The sequence below is a fragment of the Phyllobates terribilis genome, unplaced genomic scaffold, assembly GCF_046119375.1.
Source record: "Phyllobates terribilis strain yellow unplaced genomic scaffold, ASM4611937v1 Scaffold_9__5_contigs__length_417890890, whole genome shotgun sequence".
NCBI classification, from domain to species: domain Eukaryota; kingdom Metazoa; phylum Chordata; class Amphibia; order Anura; family Dendrobatidae; genus Phyllobates; species Phyllobates terribilis.
In genome coordinates, this window is record NW_027362769.1 from 343,346,690 (window position 1) to 343,369,274 (window position 22,585).

A 22,585-nucleotide genomic window follows, 5' to 3' on the forward strand; every position below is an offset into this window, starting at 1 on the left:
CTGCAAGGCTGCAGTGCTAACCACTGAGCCACAGCGCTGCCCATTATATACAAACCATTGATGTGAATGGGCACTGTGGTGGTGAGGCAGAGAGATTGAATATTTACTGTCAGATTTCCCTGGAAAAACAGCTGATCAGTGAAGCTGTCTGCAGGAGGACACTTTGTGATCAACTTAATGTCAAGACACCATCTAATAAAATAGAGATTGTTCAAAGTCAAGAACCTCTTGAAGAGCCATAGACTTCTCATGTTGCTGGAGATGCATGCAACCATGTTCTCCTATCAAGGTTTTAACTGTGTTAATTTACTGAGTTAGTTCCTCGTTTGTTTAATGAAACAATAGGAGAAGAAAAGTGGATTAATGAAAATACCATAACATAGCATTTAATATATAGCCAAATGTAATTCCAATACCATTTCCAAAAGTGTCGATCATTTCATTTGAAAACTTTGGCCAATATTATATTATGAGGTTGATTGTCTCTCCTGATGCTATAACAGTTTCCAGTATCCTGGGGAGCATTTCTACTAAATATTACAACGGCTGTAGAGATTTATGTCCATTGAAGCAGATGAGCTGCGCTCTGCAGTGTCTCTGAAGGATGACAAGCTGGATGGCAGCGCTCTGCTGCAATCCAGCCTGTCATCTCAATGCCATCCCAGCTTGGGAGAATTCTCCTTGTCAAGCGGTGAGCGCAGGAGAATTCCCCCAAGCTGTCAGTGACGTGCATGAGGTGAGCTGAGATCATTGGACATGAACTCTGCTCATCTGGATGCCGTCACAGCCAGACACTGAGGAGCTTCACTGAGGAGCTTCTCAGTGTCGGCTTGCAAGCTGGATGGCAGCGTTCTGCTGAGCTCCAGCCTGTCACGTCAATGTAGCAGAGCTGAAGCTGTCCTAGGAACCATGGAAAGGTAAGGATGAGGTTGGTTTATTATTTTATTTTTATTGCAGGAGATCGTTGGCTTCAGCTGGAATGGGCGATATGGTAAGTAGGGTTTAATTTAGAGAATTAAAGGAATGTGTCTTTATTTCAATTAAAGGACTTTTTTTCTGGGTGTTTGTGCTTTTTTTAACTTTGACTATGGGGCTAGTAATGGGGTGTCTTATAGACGCCTCTCCATTACTAACCTGGGCTTGATGTCAGCTGGCATTATAAGCTGACATCAACCCCAACCCTATTGCCCCACTGCCATCGCTACAGGGCAGTGGGAAGAGCGAGGCTAAGTGCCAGAATTGGCACATCCTGTGGATGCGCCATTTCTGGGGCGGCTGACGGCTGGTGTTGCTAGCCTGGGAGGGGGCCAATATTCATGGCACCCTTCCTGGGCTATTAATATCAGCCCCCAGCTGTCTGCCTCGCCTTTGCTAGCTATTAAAATAAGGGGGACCCCACGTCATTTTTTTTGGGGTCGCCCATTTTAATATCTAGTAAAGGCTAGGTATTCAGCTGCGGGCTGATATTAGTAGCCTGGGAAGCTCCAAGGCTATTACCCCCTTCCCAGGCTTCAAACATCAGCCCCTGTCATCTGCTTAACCTCCGCTAGAGAAAGACTAAAATTATGGGGAACCCCATGCCAATTTTTTTTTTTAATAAATCCTTTATTTTAACACTAAATGACAAGTACAGTAACCAACACTGTCACTGTACTTATTATATATGTGACTGACAAGTTTCTATCTATCTAATCTATGTGTGATGCTCTATTCTTTCTGTTCTAAATTGTCGGGTACCGATGATGAATTGCCGGCCGGCTTTTTTAAAGAGACGGGTGCATGAAAACACTATTATTTTTTTTTAATAAATCCTTTATTATAACACTAAATGACAAGTACAATAACCAACACTGTCACTGTACTTATTATACAGTACAGACCAAAAGTTTAGACACACCTTCTCATTTAAAGATTTTTCTGTATTTTCATGACTATGAAAATTGTTCATTCACACTGAAGGCATCAAAACTATGAATTAACACATGTGGAATTATATACTTAGCAAAAAAGTGTGAAACAACTGAAACTGAAAATATGTCTTATATTCTAAGTTCTTCAAAGTAGCCACCTTTTGCTTTGATGACTGCTTTGCACACTCTTGGCATTCTCTTGATGAGCTTCAAGAGGTAGTCACCGGAAATGGTTTTCACTTCACATGTGTGCCCTGTCAGGTTTAATAAGTGGGATTTCTTGCCTTATAAATGGGGTTGGAACCATCAGTTGTGTTGTGAGCACTGTTCCCATCGATTTGGGCAATCACTGTAATGCCACAACCCCTATGGCTGTGGCATTACAGTTAGTGGCAGACAATCCCTGCATGATTGGTGCTCTAAATAGTGCCAGACAGGCAGGACAGGGACCCGAGCTCCCTCTCGAGCATCTTGAAAGTACTCGGCGAGCTCCGAGCATCTCAAGTACTGAGAAGCTCGGGCGAGTACAGAGCAGTGGCGAGCATGCTCGCTCATCACTAGTCTTTAGGCCTCTTGTTCCCTAAATTTAGTACTAAGGAAAAATACCTTGATTATATCAAAATGTTTGCATATTTCTGTAGCTTCATGATATCATCAGCAACTGTGGCTTGTTGGAAGTTTTTCTTTATTAGCTCTGCTTAAGTGACATTGTGGTTTGAAAATAATTTTTTTGTATTAACAGAAGTACTACAGTGCATTGTGAAAGTTTTTGGCCCCCTTGAACTTTTCTACCTCTTGCCACATTTCTGGCTTCAAACATAAAGATATAAAATTCTAATTTTTGGGAAGAATCAACAACAAGTGGGACACAATCGTGAAGTGGAACGAAATTTATTGGATATTTTAAACTTTTTTAACAAATTAAAAACTGAAAAGGGGGGCATGCAATATTATTCGGCCCCCTTGAGTTAATACTTTGTAGCGCCACCTATTGCTGCGATTATAGCTGCAAATCGCTTGGGGTATGTCTCTATCAGTTTTGCACATCGAGAGGTGAAAATTCTTGCCCATTCTTCCTTGCAAAACAGCTCGAGCTCAGTGAGGTTGGATGGAGGGCGTTTGTGAACAGCAGTTTTCAGCTCTTTCCACAGACTTTTAATTGGATTCAGGTCTGGACTTTGACTTGGCCATTCTAACACCTGGATACATTTATTTCTAAACCATTCCATTGTAGATTTTGCTTTATGCTTGGGATCATTGTCTTGTTGGAAGATAAGTCTCCGTCCCAGTCTCAGGTATTTCGCAGACTCCAACAGGTTTTCTTCCAGAATGGTCCTGTATTTGGCTCCATCCATCTTCCCATCAATTTTAACCATCTTCCCTGTCCCTGCTGAAGAAAAGCAGGCCCAAACCATGATGCTGCCGCCACCATGTTTGACAGTGGGGATGGTGTTTTGAGGGTGATGAGCTGTGTTGCTTTTACGCCAAACATATCGTTTTGCATTGTGGCCAAAAAGTTCGATTTTGGCTTCATCTGGCCAAAGCACCTTATTCCACATGTTTGGTGTGTCTCCCAGGTGGCTTTTGGCAAACTTTAAACAAGACATTTTACGGATATCTTTGAGAAATGGCTTTCTTCTTGCCACTCTTCCAGAAAGGCCAGATTTGTGCAGTGTACGACTGATTGCTGTCCTATGGACAAACTCTCCCACCTCAGCTGTAGATCTCTGCAGTTCATCCAGAGTGATCATGGGCCTTTTGGCTGCATCTCTGATCAGTCTTCTCCTTGTTCGAGATGAAAGTTTAGAGGGACGGCCGGGTCTTGGTAGATTTGCAGTAGTCTGATACTCCATCCATTTCAATATGATCGCTTGCACAGTGCTCCTTGAGATGTTTGAAACTTGGGAAATCTTTTTGTATCCAAATCTCTAAATCCAGCTTTAAACTTCGCCATAACAGTATCCTGGACCTGCCTGGTGTATTCCTTGGTCTTCATGATGCTCTCTGCATTTGAAACTGAACCCTGAGACTATCACAGAGCAGGTGCATTTATACGGAGACTTGATTACACACAGATGGATTCTATTTATCATTACTAGTCATTTAGGACAACATTGGATCATTCAGAGATCCTCACTGAACTTCTGGAGTGAGTTTGCTGCACTGAAAGTAAAGGGACCGAATAATATTGCACGCCCCACTTTTCAGTTTTTAATTTGTTAAAAAAGTTTAAAATATCCAATAAATTTTGTTCCACTTCATGATTTTGTCCCACTTGTTGTTGATTCTTCCCAAAAAATTAGAATTTTATATCTTTATGTTTGAAGCCAGAATGTGGCAAAAGGTAGGAAAGTTCAAGGGGGCAAAATACTTTCACAATGCACTGTATTCAATGTATTCAAATTAATGTTTTGTATAAATTAAACATATGATATTTTGCAGCTTTCTGAGAAGTATGGCGAAATATTTACCTTGCATTTTGGACCAAAGAAAATGGTGATACTTGCTGGATATAAGATTATAAAAGAAGCGCTTGTAACTCGAGCTGAGGATTTTGGAGAACGGGCGATTACTCCAATCTTTGAAATTCTCGCTAATGGACATGGTATTTATAGAACTATAATATTGTGCTTTTTATGAATTGTAAAATCCACAATGGTGACCTGTTATGGGAGCAGAATACTTTAATAGAAGATTCACTAAAAACATCAACAAACGTCATTTATGAGCAAATGTTATGAATTGAACACTTTAAACATTTAAGCCAATCCTTAGAAATTGTGTAATTACTGCAGAAAGTTGTAGTGGCCAGTGTCTATAATTCTGCATTCTTCTTATTCCTACTTTATTATCATCATCATCATCATCATTCTACCTCCTTTTTCTCCTTTTCATATATTTTTTTAAACATTTTTTTTGTGAATTTTACACAAAATAATATACATTAAAATGAAGCTGCTATATTTATTGAACAAATCCAGGGGGAACAAAAACCCAAACATTTTTATCAGTCTAGGGTGAACATGAATAAGAAAGACACAAAAGGAAAGGGGAGGGGAGGGAGGCTCTCTGGCTATTCCTAGAAAGTATCCAGTAGTCCTTTTTTTAAACTTCTCTTTCATCTCCTTCTACTTCTATACATCATTTTTATTCTGTTTCCTTCTTCTTATTCATCTTCCTCATCATCATGTTCACTATTCTTCCTTTTTCATTTTCCTCTTTTCTTTGATTTCATCTTCGTTAGTTTTTTTTTTTCTTTATCTAATTATTCATCTATTTCATAATTTTCTTAATTTTTTTTCTTATCTTCACCCTATCCACGTCCTGACTTCTTTTCCATCTCATTCATCATCATTATCATAACAACATCTTGATTACTCATCCTTCACCTTTTTCTTCTCCATCGTTATTGTCATCTACATTCTACTTTTCTTTCACTTTTTTTTCTTTCTCATCCATTATATTCTTCTCCAACTTTCTTCTTCAGCTTTATCATAATTGTCTTCATTCTTTCTTTCTTACTTTTCCTGTTTTTATCTTATCTTTTTTCTTTCTTTTTTCTCCTCATTTTCTCCATCTTTTCTGTAACCAACATCTTTTTCTTTTCTTCTTCTTCTCTTCTTTCCTCTTACTTTTGCGCCATTTTCTTTTGTCTCATTTTCTTCTTTTTCATTATTAATAAAATTATTATTGTTATGACAACCATGGTTGTCAATTTACATGCATTTTCTCATTTATTCGTGTTTTTTATAAATGCAATTTTTAAGTCATAAAATTCAATTTCTTCAACTTATTAAAGAAACCACTTGTTGGATTGTTTAGATTAGAAGGCTATTTTCTATTCAGTATGATTAATTAATACTTGCCAATGTTTTCCATATTTAACTATATTTTAGGTATAATACTTTCTAATGGAGAAACATGGAAATGCATGAGGAGGTTCACAATATCAACACTTCGGGAATTTGGAATGGGGAAGAAAAGTGTGGAATCCACAATTCAAGATGAATTAATGCCCCTAATAGATAGTATTAAATCTCACAATGGTAAGATACATCATTCACATTAATGTCATAGTTTTTAGATACTCTAGCTTCTTGTCTGTTTCTTTCTAGAACCTGATCTCCAGAATCTCCACTGTCAATCCGCAACACAGTTAAACTACAATGTTATTCAGAGGGGTTTTGCAAAATCCCATTCACATGTAGTAGAGAGCACGCTACAAAGTGTGAAGTTTTTGCTTTATATTTGCATCACATTTTGCTACACGTGGGAAACATCTGCAGCATATATCATATATATATATAAACATATCATTAGGATTTCAATTGTTATTCAGACTGTAGGTTTGCTCCAGTTATGACTTGGTTGTTTCAGTGATCTACTGTCATTACTGAAGGTAGTTTTGACTTGAGGTTATATGGAGCAATTTTTTTTTATTTGTTAGGTTTTTCTATTCATATTTTATGTTATTGTGTATGTACTGTATATATATTTTTATTTTAGGCAAACCATTCCTTACTCACCTGCTGATAGACAGTGCATTTTCCAATGTAATCTGCTCTATTATCTTTGGGAAAAGGTTTGAGTATGATGACCCAATGTTTGAAAAATTAATCAAAATGTTAGATGAAAATACCAAACTGGTCGGTTCACCCAAAGTGATGGTAAGAAAACCTTCAGATCTTATATCTAACCTTTAGGTCGGGGTTCCACTAGCGTATGGCATCCGATAAAACATGCTAATGACACTCGGCTCCCGCTTTGCTGCGAGCGGGAGCTGAGTGTTAGTAATCTGTGCTGCGACCCGCTCACATAGAGAGGATCGCAGCACAGCTGCGGAGGGGACGGAGAAAGTAATTTATCCATCTCCTGTATACTCGGGTGATATCCGAGTGCAGTGCGATATTTCACACGCACCCATAGGCTTATATGGGTGCGTGCAATTCGAATCCAGCATGCAATCGCAGCATGCTACCATATTTTTTCAACTTGATCGCAATACGATCGGAGCTGGGAAAAAAAACACCACTGAGCACCCCATCATAGGATTAAATTGGTACAAATGCAATCCGATTTTTTATCGGATTGAATTTGTCCAATTTAATCGCAAGTAGTGTTGAGCCACCCCCGTAGTGTTCGGGTTCGGTTCGGTTCGTCGAACACCGGGATGTTCGAGGAACTGTTCGTCGAACACCTTAGAACACCATCGAACACCATTAAAACCAATGGCAGGCAAACAAAAACACATAGAAACAAATAGAAAACACCTTAAAAGGTGTCCAAAAGCTGACAAACTGCTCAGAAGATGCTCTCTTTAAAAAAGCCGGCCGGCAATTCAGCAGCGGCATACACCGGTACCCGACAATTTAGACAAGAAGGAATAGAGCATCACACATAGATTAGATAGATAGAAACATGTCAGTCACATATATAAGAAGTACAGTGACAGTGTTGGTTACTGTACTTGTCATTTAGTGTAAAGGATTTATTAAAAAAAATATTAGTGTTTTCATGCAACGTCTCTTTAAAAAAACCGGCCGGCAATTCAGCAGCGGTACCTGACAATTTAGAACAGAAAGAATAGAGCTTCACACATAGATTAGATAGATAGAAACATGTCAGTCATATATATAACAAGTACAGTGACAGCCAGGTACAACTAGGCAGCTGGGGGCTGGAATCCGCAGCGCAGGGAGGCCCAAGCTTTCTGGGCCCCCCTGCTGCAAATTGCAGTCCGCAGCCACCCCGGAAAATGACGCGTTCATAGAAGCGCCATCTTCTGGCGCTGTACCCAACTCATCCAGGGCCCTGGTGCAGTAGCTCACTGGGTAATAAAGGGGTTAGGGCCAGCTTGGCATTATCAGCTGGCCCTAAGCCCGAAATTCATGGGGTCACGCCAATATTAGACATGACCACCATGAATTTCTAGAAAAGTATTTAAAAAAAACACAACACCCAGAAAAAAGTCCTTTAATTGAAATAAACACACAATTCTTTATTGTTCTAAATTAAACCATACTTACCATCATGCCCATTCCAGCTGAAGCCAACGATCTCCTGCAATAAAAGAAAAATAATAAAGCACCATCATCCTTACCTTTCCATGGTTCCCAACACAGCTTCAGCTCTGCTACATCGAGATGACAGGCTGGACCACAGCAGAAAGCTGCCATCCAGCCTGTCATCCCACAGACACTGAGAAGCGCAGGCATGCTTGCGCTCCTCAGTGTCTCGCTGTGACGGCATCCAGATGAGCCGAGTTCAAGTCCAATGAACTCGGCTCACCTCATGCACGTCACTGACAGCGTGGGAAAATTCTCCTGCATTCAGCGCTTCAGCGTGAGATTTTTCCCACGCTGTCAGTGACGTGCATGAGGTGAGCTCATGTCCAATGAACTCGGCTCACCTCATGCACGTCATTGACAGCGTGGGAAAATTGTCCTGCACTCAGCGCTTCAGCGTGATAATTCTCCTACACTGTCAGTGACGTGCATGAGGTGAGCTCATGTCTAGTGTTGAGCCACCCCCGTAGTGTTCGAGTTCGGTTCGGTTCGTCGAACACCCGTGTGTTCGCCGAACTGTTCGTCGAACTGTCGTCGAACACCTTCGAACACCGTTAAAACCAATGGCAGGCAAACAAAAACACATAGAAACACATAGAAAACACCTTCAAAGGTGTCCAAAAGCTGACAAACTGCTCAGAAGACACAACTAACACATGGAAAAGTGACAAGTACATATAGTCATGAGAAAAGAAAAGAGGTGGAGGAGTAAAAGGAGGGGGAGACACAGATATAGGCATATAAGAATAACCTCGGCACTCAATGGATATGCAAAGAAGGTAATTTTATTATGCAGTCCACACAAAAAATAAACGTTTCGGTCACAGTTGACCTTCATCAGTATTGCTGCAAAATAAGTAGATGCAGTCAGAAAATAATAAAATGAAAACAAAATAATACATTCAAGGATTATAACATAAAGTATAAATGCAACTCAATGGGATCTGGGAAGGAAAGTGGAATAAGGGTGGAGGAGGATGTAGGGTAGAGGAGGATGTAGTTAATAGAGGCGGAAGAAAACATACCAAGAGGAAGGAGAAGGTGTATGTGGCTGGATGGTCCAGAAGAAAGGTTTCTGGAGTTACCTGTGTAAAAGTATATGCAGAGGTAAGGCGCCAGGTATAATGGAGACACACAGTCTAAAAGACATAGTAAAAATACCTGAATAGTAGTAGAAGTAGTAGTGAATGAGGAGAACTGTATAACGCGGTATCCCCCGTTCGTATGATATGGACAAAAGGTAACAAGGCTTCCTGGAAGCGTATAAATTTAAAGAGGTGAGACGCTTGCTGAAGAGCAGTGTATGTCCAGGGAGAGACAGTACTATACCTGGGTGAAGAGGGCAGAGCTACGCGGTATCCCCCGCTAGTAGAAGGCACAGGTAAGAGGTGTGGAGGGTCCCTATTTATATATGTAGTGAGAGGAACGAGGCGCTGCAGAGCGCGCTAGAGCGGAAGAGGAAGTGACGTCACCGGATGTGACACGTGCGGTCCAGAGGCTTGCGTTCCACCAACAGGAAGTGACCGGCCGAGAGAATCAGGAGATCTGGGCAAGCGCAGTAGTCAAGGAAACGGAGGAGGGGACTGGAGGGGACACTTCCTGTTGGTGGAACGCAAGCCTCTGGACCGCACGCGTCACATCCGGTGACGTCACTTCCTCTTCCGCTCTAGCGCGCTCCGCAGCGCCTCGTTCCTCTCACTACATATATAAATAGGGACCCTCCACACCTCTTACCTGTGCCTTCTACTAGCGGGGGATACCGCGTAGCTCTGCCCTCTTCACCCAGGTATAGTACTGTCTCTCCCTGGACATACACTGCTCTTCAGCAAGCGTCTCACCTCTTTAAATTTATACGCTTCCAGGAAGCCTTGTTACCTTTTGTCCATATCATACGAACGGGGGATACCGCGTTATACAGTTCTCCTCATTCACTACTACTTCTACTACTATTCAGGTATTTTTACTATGTCTTTTAGACTGTGTGTCTCCATTATACCTGGCGCCTTACCTCTGCATATACTTTTACACAGGTAACTCCAGAAACCTTTCTTCTGGACCATCCAGCCACATACACCTTCTCCTTCCTCTTGGTATGTTTTCTTCCGCCTCTATTAACTACATCCTCCTCTACCCTACATCCTCCTCCACCCTTATTCCACTTTCCTTCCCAGATCCCATTGAGTTGCATTTATACTTTATGTTATAATCCTTGAATGTATTATTTTGTTTTCATTTTATTATTTTCTGACTGCATCTACTTATTTTGCAGCAATACTGATGAAGGTCAACTGTGACCGAAACGTTTATTTTTTGTGTGGACTGCATAATAAAATTACCTTCTTTGCATATCCATTGAGTGCCGAGGTTATTCTTATATGTTACGGGTTCGGCCCCTACTCGAGCACCACTCATCAACAGCTGTGCGGTGATTTTTTCATTTAACAGATATAGGCATGTCATGCCCTTCTAAAATCCAAAAAGTGAGAAGCCGACACGTTCAGTCCGCTCCTGCCCGTGCCACCTCCGTGTCGCCGGGTTTGTGCCAGAGCCGCGGTGAACCCTGATGGCCAGCCCCCTTCTCCCAATACTGGTGCCTGTCCGCTGGTGGGTCGAGCGAGCCCCCCTGTGGTGGAGGCAGCTCTAAGTTTTTTAATTTAAATTGTCTCTCTAATTTGAATGAATACACTTTAAATCCATTTACAAGGATCTATTGGAGGGCAAGTCTCATGCCAGCAGCCGCGTAATTCCAGCTCCAGTAGCGTCCACTAAAGCTGCTGCAGTTAAAAAGCTTTTATAAGGATCGAGCTCGGCTGTCCACCGCAAGGCATCCTACTGCCAGTCCCAGCCCCTATGCCTTGGGGTGCCTCCTGATGCTCTTCACTGAGTATCCCGTGGTCCCGAAGCATTTCCTTTGAAAAAATTAAGTGTCCAAACTACAGGTGGTGTAGCTTGCTTAACAGCCGGGATAATCCGCTGACTAGCAGACACTGCTACTAGGCACAAAGTATTTCCTGGGCTAGATGCAGTTAAAAATTTGTAAGTAGATACTCTCGTTGGATGCTGAGAAAGCATTCCATAGAGTCTCCTGGCACGCCATATATGATTCTCTTAAAAAGCTTGGGGTAGGTGTCTAGGGGACCCTTTTATAGCCAAAATCACGGCCCTGTATCACAATACGTCACCTAGGCTGAAGATAAATGGAACTGTAGCACCCTGAGGGCTCGGTTGCTACAGAGGTATTGCACCTCACCCAGAGGTGTGATATCTCACTCTCAGGTAAGGATGGAGTGTGGATCAGGACCCGACACCTGCATGCATTACACCACATTGTCGTGGGGCAGGGCGACCAATATGCTCCTGAGATGGGCACGACAGTCCCTGTCCCTGGCTGGAGTGGGGGGAGGGAACACTGAGGAAGGGGAACCCTGTAGTGCAGGAGCAGGGAGGAAGCAGTTCCTGGGTGCATTGAGAAGGGAGTATAAAAGGTGGGCACCATCTTAGTTCAGTGCAGAGAAGTCTGAGCAGAAGTGGCAGGGAGCAGGGGCTCTGCATGAGCTCTGCTCCGGGGGCGGGCCTAGTAACAGAGGCCCAGGCCTGGAAGAGGGAGAAGGAAGGAAGAGGAGCGGAGAAGGCTCCAGGAACGAGGAATGAAGGGATCCCAGGGGTGCGGACGGGCGAGTCGCCACCGCACGCCCGAATCCACCTGCGTGGAGGGGTCAGGCCAAAGGGGGAGACCGGTCCCCGAACTAGTGGAGGCAGGAAACGACCCTCAGCTAGAAACCGGAGGCTCTGACATTTTATGTGGCGCAGCCCCTCGCTACACCCGCTAGGAAGGCACCACATAGGGTCAGGGAAACTGGCGCCAAGTTTACCAAGAGGAGGCCCGAGGCAGCCGGACACAAGTGTTGGTAAGAAAGGCCAGACAAAGGACACACAAAGGGGGTCCTGTGAAGCGCTCCAAAGTTATCTGGGAGTTGTCTGAGCCCCTCACCTGGTGAGCACAGTACGACGTGGGCAGCCGTTACCTGCAGACGTGGTCTGGATAATAAGAACTGTGAGTAAAGGCCCTGAACTGCATCACTGACTCCATGTCGTTACTGCTGCTGCCCTGCACCATCACCCCCATCCTCCGCATACACTGCCCTGAGGCTATACTCCTCCCGTGGGGAGTTATGCTACTCTCTGCTGCACCCACAACACCAGCCTCAGCGGTCTGCCCTGTAGCGGCGGTTCACTCTGACCGCAATCCACGGGTGGCGTAGTCGGACATTTAAACATCAAAACCACATAAATAGTTCCGCCACTGGTTTGACCACCCTGATCCACGGAACCGGGTCGCCGCCACGAAGACTACAACCACCAGCATCCACCAAAAAGGGTCCGGCTCCGGGTGTCCCAAGGCCCAGGGGGTGCGTCAGAACATTTTCATCACCTTTCACAATCACCAATGGGACAAGGCAGGGATGTCCTCTGTCCCCTCTCTTATACATCCTAGTGACGGAGCACCTGCTTTCATCAATTCGCCATAACCCCAATATTAGGTGGATTGAGGTGGGAGGCACCGAGTACAAGTGCTCTCTATTTGCTGATGATGTCCTAGTAATATCACTCAATCACATATATCCATCCATGCTGTTATGGCTGAAATAGATCACTTTGTTACATGGTCAAATTTTAAAATCAATGCAGCGAAGTCTGAGGCCCTCGATGTCTCCCTCCCCAAATCCATATAGGATTCCATCCAGTCCAACTTTCCCTTTGCCTGGCCCTCACAGGGTATCAAATACTTAGGAATTCCTATTCATAGAGACCTCTCCCATCTATGTTATCTAAATTTTGGGCCCTTTATTGAACAACTCCATACAGACCACGGTTGGCAAGTTAGAACTGTAAGATTCACTACGTGAACCACTGGTGTTTTGTGGAAAAGCACATGTACACTGCGTTCCAAATTATTATGCAAAAAGTGTTTAGGAGTGATAAGGGAAGAATATGTTTGTTTGTCAGTTAAACTCATTGATGGTGATGTGTGTCAGGGCTCTTTATATTACTGTAAGCAATTGCAGACACCTGTGCTAATTAGTTTGGCAGGTGTGTCCAATGAAAGGTAAGACTACTTAAGAAGGCTCTCTCACATTATTAAGCAGCCTACATTTTCTGCCAAAATGGGAAAGAAAAAGGATGTGTCGGCTGCTGAGAAGCAACAAATTGTGGAGTGTTTAGGTCAAGGCATGACTACAATCAACATTGTGCGATGATCAGGATGAAGTGTCTTGGCAATCAAGAAGTATGTAGCTGATTCACAGTACACACGTGTGCGTGCTGATAAGGGCAAATTGAGGACTCTTTCCTACAGGCAATTACGTCAGGTTGAAAGAGCAGCGGCAAAAAAGCCTTGTCATAGCAGCAGACAAGTTTTTGAAGCTGCTTGTGCCTCCAACGTCCCCCGAACAACAAGATGCAGGGTCCTTCAGAGGTTTGCAGCTGTGCATACGCCATCCTGTCGACCTCCTCTATCCACTTCACACAAGCAGAAACGGCTCCAGTGGGCCAAACATTACATGAAGACTGATTTCAAAACTGTTTTGTTCACGGATGAGTGCCGTGCAGCGCTCGGTGGTCCAGATGGATGGAGTGGAGGATGGCTGGTTGATGGACACCCCACGCAAACACGGCTACAGCGCCAACAAGGAGGAGGTAGAGTAATGTTTTGGGCTGGAATCATGGGGAGAGAGATTGTCGGCCCCTTTAGGATCCCTGAAGGCGCTAAAGATGAACTCCATAATGTATGTGGATTTTCTCAAACAGCACTTCCTGCCATGGTTCAAGAAGAAGAACCGTGTATTTCACAGCAAGATCAGTTTTCTGCATGATAATGCACCATCTCATGCTGCACATAAAACATCTGCATCTCTGGCTGATATGGGCATAAAAGGGGACAAACTTATGGTGTGACCCCCATGCTCCCCTGACCTCTACCCCATTCAGAACCTTTGGAGCATCATTAAAAGGAGTGTCTATGATGGCGGGAGGCAGTTCACATCTAAGCAACAGCTCTGGGAGGGTATTCTGTCCTCATGCAAAACAATTGAAGCAGAAACCATCCAAAACCTGACAAATTCAATGGACGAGAGAGTTCAGAAGCTCCTTTCGAACAAGGGGTCCTATGTGAAACTGTAACATCACCTAGAATAAAGTTTTGAGTTGAAAACTGTTTGATTTCAGTTTCTAACAAACTGCTAATGCTTATAATTTCAAAAATGACCATTTTTTGGTCTTTATTAAAATGAAAAGGTTGATCGAAAAGTTTGGGGGATCTAAGAGTGTGGCAACCCAGTAGTCATGATTACTTCGAATTCTGACAATATGAGGGTCATGTTGCAGGTAGTGCAGCAAGAAGGCACTTATGTGTCTTGCGCATCTCGGAGCCCCAAAATTATTTTCCGGGCTAGATGCAGATAAAAATTATTATTAATTTTAAATCTGGTGAAGCTTTAGTATAGATGGCCTAATAGGATCAGTGCTGCACACTGCTACAAAGCCCAAATTATTTTCCAGTCAAGATACAGATAAACATGATTAGTAATTTTAAATCTGGTGGAGCTTATTATAGATGGCCTAATAGAATCAGTGCTGCACACTGCTACAAAGCCCAAATTATTTTCCAGCCAAGATACAGATAAACATGATTAGTAATTTGAAAGCTTAAAACGGTTGGTAGGGTGATTTTAACCAATCATCAAGCTTTTTCTCTCCCCAGGATGACACAGGGGTAGAAAAGTCATTTCGAATCCATGATTTGTTCATCTTTATGAACGTGAGTCTGTCTACATTATCAGTACAGAGCCGCGTGCGCTTATCTGTCAGCACACCACCAGCAGCGCTGAACACACGTTCAGACAGAACGCTGGCTGCGGGGCATGACAAGATCTCCAAGGCGTAAGTGGCTAGCTCCGGCCATTTATCCAGATTGGAAGCCCAAAAAGAGCAAGGGTCCAGTGACACAGTCGTGGCTTCAATGTTTACTTGGAGATACTCCTGTACCATCGTCTCTAGGCGTTGACTATGTGTCAGACTTCTTTTCTCCTGTGGCCTTGCAAAGGATGGGCTAAAAAAGTGGTGAAATGATTCCGCAAAATTGATGTTACCAGCAGATACTGTGGTTCTGTTACGGTTTGAGTGCTGAACACTTGACGGTCCCACGGTTGGCAAGTTGGAACTGTGAGATTCACTACGTGCACCACTGGTATTTTGTGGAAAAGCACATGTAAGATTCTGCAACAGTCTCTGCTGATACTCCTGCATGCGTGCATCCCTTTCTATGGCAGGAATAATTTCTGCAAATTTACTTTTGTGCCGGGGATCTAACAGTGTGGCAACCCAGTAGTCAGGATTATTTCTAATTCTCACAATTCGAGGGTCATGTTGCAGGTAGTGCAGCAAGAAGGCACTCATGTGTGTTGCGCATCCAGGAGCACCAAGTCCCTGTTGTGTTGGTGGCGAGGTAACAATCATGCTTCCTTCCTCTGTCCTCTCCCCCCAACCTCGCACAACAGAAATGTGATCAAGGTCTCCCTCATCTGATGAGTCTTCCATCAGTTCGTCCTCCACTTCTTCCTGGGCTCCTGCACCTTCCTCACTAGTTTGGCTGCTACCATGCGCCCTGGTAAAATCATCTCCCCCACCCTCACATGCCTGCCGTCCTGGTGCTGCCGACCGTCTGGACCTTGCAGATGTTAGCCCTTCCGCATACAACTCCTCCTCCTCTACTTCCTCCACCTCCTCTTGTGCCACCACCTGACTCCGAATTCTGTTTAACATGTGCTCCAGCATGTAAATCACCGGAATAGTCATGCTGATAATGGCATCGTCAGCACTAAACATCTTCGTCGCCATTTCAAAACTGTGCAGAAGGGTGCATAGGTCCCTGATCTGAGACCACTCCTCCAGCGTGATTTGCCCCACCTCTGAATCTCGTTGGCCCAGGCTATACGTCAGAACGTATTGCACCAGGGCTTGTCGGTGCTGCCACAGTCGCTGCAACATGTGCAGAGTTGAATTCCACCGGGTAGGCACATCGCATTTTAGCCGGTGAAGTGGCAGGCCCAACGACTTCTGTAGAGATGTAAGTCGCTGAGCTGCGGGATGCGAACGGCGGAAGTGAGCACACAGCGACCGTGCCCTCTGCAGAAGGCCATCTAGTCTGGGATAGTGGGCTAAAAATTGCTGGACAACCAGGTTCAACACGTGAGCCATACAAGGCACGTGTGTGACATTGCCCCGGCGAAGGGCCGCACCCAGGTTTGCAGCATTGTCGCACACGGCCTTCCCTGGTTTCAGGTCCAGTGGAGACAACCATTCATGAAATTGGTTCTCCAGAGCTGACCACAACTCCTCAGCTGTGTGACTCACATTTCCCAGACATTTCAATGTAAAAACCGCCTGATGACGTTGAGCCCTACTGCCAGCATAGTAAGGAGGTGTGCAGGATCCCTTCTGCGCAGTTAGAAAGCTTGTGGCATGACCAGACAGGCTTTGGGTGCAGGTGGAAGACCGAGAGGAGGTTGAGGAGGCAGAAGCAGTGGAGGAAAAATGACATAAAGAGGATTGACGCACAACTCGTGGGGACGGCAAGACTTGGACAGCAGCCCCTTGTCCTGCTGTCACCATAGTTACCCAGTGCCCAGTCAGCGACATGTAACGCCTCTGTCCATGCCTACTCGTCCAAGTGTCTGTGGTGAAATGCACCCTGTCACACACAGAGTTTCTCAAAGAAGCGGTGATGTTGTGTGCGACATGCTGGTGGAGCGCAGGCACACCTTTCTTTGAGAAGTAGTGCCGACTGGGCATCTGGTACTGGGGCACTGCGACGGACATAAGGTCTCGAAAATCCTCTGTGTCCACCAGGCGGAAAGGCAGCATTTCTGTAGCCAAGAGCTTGCAGATGGTGAAATTCAACCTCTTAGCTTTCTCATGGCTAGGAGGAAATGGTCTTTTACTTGTCCACATCTGAGGGACCGAGGGCTGGCTATTGTGCTTAGACGGGGTTGATAAGGGTGTCCCCGGCAAACTGCCGGTCTGTGAGGAAGATGCAGGCGGACATGTTAGGTTGCCTTGATCCAAAGGTGGTGCTATCGATGTCGGACAGCGCTCAAGACCAGCTGGTGTTACCACCTCCAAAGAAAATGATGACCTGCCAATCACGCTGGCTGTTGCGGGTAAAGAGGTGGCAGGTCTGCGCCCCAAAACAGGATTGACTGCTGTCCCCCCAGTCACAGAGGATGAAGAGGCCGCGGATGCACAAGATATGGCAGACGGTGGTTGGCCCGGCCGGCTAGGCCGCATTGTAGCACACTGAGCTTCCCACTGCAACTTATGCTTCATGTCCATGTGCCGGTTCATGCATGAAGTACTCAAACTATGTATTTTTTGGCCTCTACTTAGCTTTTGCTGACAAATGTTACAGATAACACGAGTTGGGTCATCTTTATCGATCTGAAAAAATGCCCAGGCTATGCAAGGCTTAGCACTCATGCGACCTGAAGAGCCACCACGACTTGTGGTGAGAGGCAGAGTTGTGTTTGAGGATGCAGTTGTTGACGTGCTTCCAGTACTACGTCTCTGTCCAGGAAGGCGCAACCTGACCTCGTCGTCACTAGCATCTTCCTCCACCTCCTCTGCTGACCTCATCTCTTGGCTGACTGTGGGTTGACAGTAAGTGGGATCTCCAACCTCATCATCATCACCCTGTGTGTTATCACACCCGTCGCCCTCAGAGCCAACCTGTTCCTGCCCTGCCAAAAAACTAAAGTTGTCGCTCCAATCAGGTATTTGAGTCTTATCATCGTCTTCCTCATTGTCTCCACCAACAGGAGTTACAGTTTGGGAATGAGGGTCTACATTATGGTCAGAACCTTCTGCGTCTGGTCCTGGATCCGACTCATAAAGATTCTGGGCATCAGTGCAGATCATTTCCTCGTCTGGATTCACAGAAGCGCTGGAGTCGACCTCTGATTCCCAGGCTATAGTATGAGTAAACAGCTCTGCAGACTCAACCATCTGTTCTACCTCATACTCCGACGGGCAGCTGGAGATTTGGGAGCTGTGAGGAAGCAAGTGCGATTTGGGTGACACCTTTGAGGACTGGAGTATTTGTGATGTTGAAGTTGATGTGGAGGAGAGCCCACTTAAAGGAGCACTTGATATCCGTTGAAGCACCTGCTGTTTTTGTGCCTCATCTGGAATTTGTAGCGATTGGCGTGGCCGTAAGAAAGGGATCTTATCACATTGTCCGCTAAAAGAAGTAGACATTTTAGTTTGGCTGGAAGATGGTCTTTCTTCTGCAGATGTTACTGTTGCTTTAACACCTACCCCACGGACACAACCTTTTTTCCCCTTCCCAACACGCCTATTCCCCTTTCCACCAGCAGCAGGCCTTTTTCCACTCATTTTGGTGGTTAACTAATTCACAACTCTGGAGTTGTTTGCACAAAAAAACAATGGATGGGAACCGAGCAGAGCTGAGTGGCCAAACTGTGGTATTAGGCCAAAACTATTGGCTGGGTTAGATGCAGAAAAAAATTATATTCAATTTGCAACCTGATGGAGGTCTGTATAGATGGATTAATAGAACAAGTCCCACACACAGCTAGAAGCCCAATATTTTTTCAGAGGTAGATGCAGAAAAAAATTATATTCAGTTTGCAAACTTATGGAGGTCAGTATAGATGGACTAATAGAACAAGTCCCACACACAGCTAGAAGGCCAAATATTTTTGCAGAGGGAGATGCAGAAAAAAAATATATTCAGTTTGCAACCTTATGGAGGTCAGTATAGATGGACTAATAGAACAAGTCCCACACACAGCTAGAAGGCCAAATATTTTTTCAGAGGTAGATGCAGAAAAAAATTATATTCAGTTTGCAACCTTATGGAGGTCAGTATAGATGGACTAATAGAACAAGTCCCACACACAGCTAGAAGGCCAAATATTTTTTCAGAGGTAGATGCAGAAAAAAATTATATTCAGTTTGCAACCTTATGGAGGTCAGTATAGATGGACTAATAGAACAAGTCCCACACACAGCTAGAAGGCCAAATATTTTTTCAGAGGTAGATGCAGAAAAAAATTATATTCAGTTTGCAACCTTATGGAGGTCAGTATAGATGGACTAATAGAACAAGTCCCACACACAGCTAGAAGGCCAAATATTTTTTCAGAAGTAGATGCAGAAAAAAATTATATTCAGTTTGCAACCTTATGGAGGTCAGTATAGATGGACTAATAGAACAAGTCCCACACACAGCTAGAAGGCCAAATATTTTGTCAGAGGTAGATGCAGAAAAAAATTATATTCAGTTTGCAACCTTATGGAGGTCAGTATAGATGGACTAATACAACAAGTCCCACACACAGCTAGAAGCCCAATATTTTTTCAGAGGTAGATGCAGAAAAAAATATATTCAGTTTGCAACCTGATGGAGGTCTGTATAGATGGATTAATAGAACAAGTCCCACACACAGCTAAAAGCCCAATATTTTTTCAGAGGTAGATGAAGAAAAAAATATATTCAGTTTGCAACCTGATGGAGGTCAGTATAGATGGACTAGTACAACAAGTCCCACACACAGCTAGAAGCCCAATATTTTTTCAGAGGTAGATGCAGAAAAAAATTATATTCAATTTGCAACCTGATGGAGGTCAGTATAGATGGACTAATAGAACAAGTCCCACACACAGCTGGAAGGCCAAATATTTTTTCAGAGGTAGATGCAGAAAAAAATTATATTCAGTTTGCAACCTTATGGAGGTCAGTATAGATGGACTAATAGAACAAGTCCCACACACAGCTAGAAGGCCAAATATTTTTTCAGAGGTAGATGCAGAAAAAAATATATTCAGTTTGCAACCTGATGGAGGTCTGTATAGATGGATTAATAGAACAAGTCCCACACACAGCTAGAAGCCCAATATTTTTTCTGAGGTAGATGAAGAAAAAAATATATGCAGTTTGCAACCTGATGGAGGTCAGTATAGATGGACTAGTACAACAAGTCCCACACACAGCTAGAAGCCCAATATTTTTTCAGAGCTAGATGCAGGAAAAAATTATACTCAATTTGCAACCTGATGGAGGTCAGTATAGATGGACTAATAGAACAAGTCCCACACACAGCTAGAAGGCCAAATATTTTTTCAGAGGTAGATGCAGAAAAAAATTATATTCAGTTTGCAACCTTATGGAGGTCAGTATAGATGGACTAATAGAACAAGTCCCACACACAGCTAGAAGGCCAAATATTTTTTCAGAAGTAGATGCAGAAAAAAATTATATTCAGTTTGCAACCTTATGGAGGTCAGTATAGATGGACTAATAGAACAAGTCCCACACACAGCTAGAAGGCCAAATATTTTTTCAGAGGTAGATGCAGAAAAAAATTATATTCAGTTTGCAACCTTATGGAGGTCAGTATAGATGGACTAATAGAACAAGTCCCACACACAGCTAGAAGGCCAAATATTTTTTCAGAGGTAGATGCAGAAAAAAATATATTCAGTTTGCAACCTGATGGAGGTCTGTATAGATGGATTAATAGAACAAGTCCCACACACAGCTAGAAGCCCAATATTTTTTCAGAGGTAGATGAAGAAAAAAATATATGCAGTTTGCAACCTGATGGAGGTCAGTATAGATGGACTAGTACAACAAGTCCCACACACAGCTAGAAGCCCAATATTTTTTCAGAACTAGATGCAGAAAAAAATTATATTCAATTTGCAACCTGATGGAGGTCAGTATAGATGGACTAATAGAATGATGCTATGCCCAAAAGATTTTACTTCACTAGGTGCAGTAAAAAAATTGGTATTCTATACACAGGTGGTATATCTTGCAACACAGATAGGCTACTCCACTGACTAACACACTCTGCAATAGGCCAAAAAGGATTAGCTTTGCTAGATTCAGCCAAATGCTGTGAAAAAAAACTTGCACAGCACTGGCACAGACCTGCCTGGCAAAAACTGATAGGAACTGATGTAACCTAGTCCTGAAAAGGACTGCAATTACAATTAGTCTTTACTCCCACAACCTATCTATTTAAGAGCACAGACCTGCCTGATAAAAGTCGTAGGAAATGCTGTAACCTAGTCCTTAAAAGGACTGCAATCACAACTATTCCCTACTCCCAAGCTATCTGTAGATTTGTGCGAAAATTGGCTTGAAATTAACAAAGGTATAGCGCACACAGCAACAGCGGTGCAGTCTAACACGCAGCTGCAGCAGTGAGAAACGGGGAAAATGGCTTGGTCTTATAGGGCAAGGACATGTGACATACACTGCCAATGACACATGCCCTTGCTTGTGTGAAAACAAGCACTTCGCTCCGTGTGTGCGCTGCTGATAGGCTGACAGATTGCACCTCCCCACTGCAAATGCGGGAAAGAGAAAAAAAAATGGAGATCTTCATTGTTCCTGCAGAGATCCATCCCCTGCCCCTCCCCCCACCCCGCTGTACACTCAAACTGCGTATTAACATTAATTTTCATCATTACTGAGAAAAAATCCAGTTATGATTTTGGTGCACGAACAGTTATCGAACATAACCTCGAACAGCCGAATTTTTCTCAAATTGTTCGTGTTCGCCGAACGGCTCGAACACCGCCCAAAACAGCTCGAATTTGAGATTGGCGAACAGTTCGAGTAGAACAACGCTCATCTCTACTCATGTCCAATGAACTCAGCTCACTTCATGCACGTCACTGACAGCGTGGAAAAATTCTCCTGCACTCAGCGCTTCAGCGTGAGAATTTTCCCACTCTGTCAGTGACGTGCATGAGGTGAGTTCATGTCCAATTATCTCAGCTCACCTCATGCACGTCACTGACAGCGTGAGAGAATTCTCATGCTGAAGCGCTGAGTGCAGGAGAATTTTCCCACGCTGTCAGTGACGTGCCTGAGGTGAGCCGAGTTCATTGGACATGAACTCGGCTCATCTTTATGCCGTCACACCGAGACACTGAGGAGCGCAAGCATGCCTGAGCTTCTCAGTGTGTGCGGTATGGCAAGCTGGATGGCAGCGTTCTGCTGTGATCCAGCCTGTTATGTGAATGTAGCAGAGCTGAAGCCGTCGTGGGAACCATGGAAAGGTAAGGATGATGTTGCTTTATTATTTTATTTTTATTGCAGAAGACATTGGCTTCAGCTGGAATGGGCGTGATGGTAAGTATGGTTTAATTTAGAACAATAAAGAATTGTGTCTTTATTTCAATTAAAGGACTTTATTCTGGGTGTTGGTGTTTTTTTAACTTTGACTATGGGGTTAGTAATGGGGGTGTCTTATAGACGCCTCTCCATTACTAACCTGGGCTTGATGTCAGCTGGCATTATAAGCTGACATCAACCCCAGCCCTATTACCCCACTGCCACCGCTACAGGGCAGTGGGAAGAGCGAGGCTAAGTGCCAGAATTGGCGCATCCTATGGATGTGCCATTTCTGGGGTGGCTGACGGCTGGTGTTTTTAGCCTGGGAGGGGGCCAATATTCATGGCACCCTTCCTGGGATATTAATATCAGCCCCCAGCTGTCTGCCTTGCCTTTGCTAGCTA

At 44.0% G+C, this 22,585-nt stretch overlaps 1 protein-coding gene across 2 annotated transcripts in view; it reads left to right on the top strand.

The window, feature by feature from the left end:
• LOC141162207 (cytochrome P450 2K4-like) overlaps nt 1–22,585 on the top strand; it is a 230,808-nt gene that overhangs the window by 646 nt on the left and 207,577 nt on the right. For both annotated transcript variants that reach the window (XM_073648061.1, XM_073648063.1), the window contains exons 2-4: nt 4,353–4,515; nt 5,807–5,956; nt 6,417–6,577. In XM_073648061.1, coding sequence (XP_073504162.1) covers nt 4,353–4,515; nt 5,807–5,956; nt 6,417–6,577 — 474 coding nt within the window. The remainder of the gene's footprint in view (nt 1–4,352; nt 4,516–5,806; nt 5,957–6,416; nt 6,578–22,585) is intronic.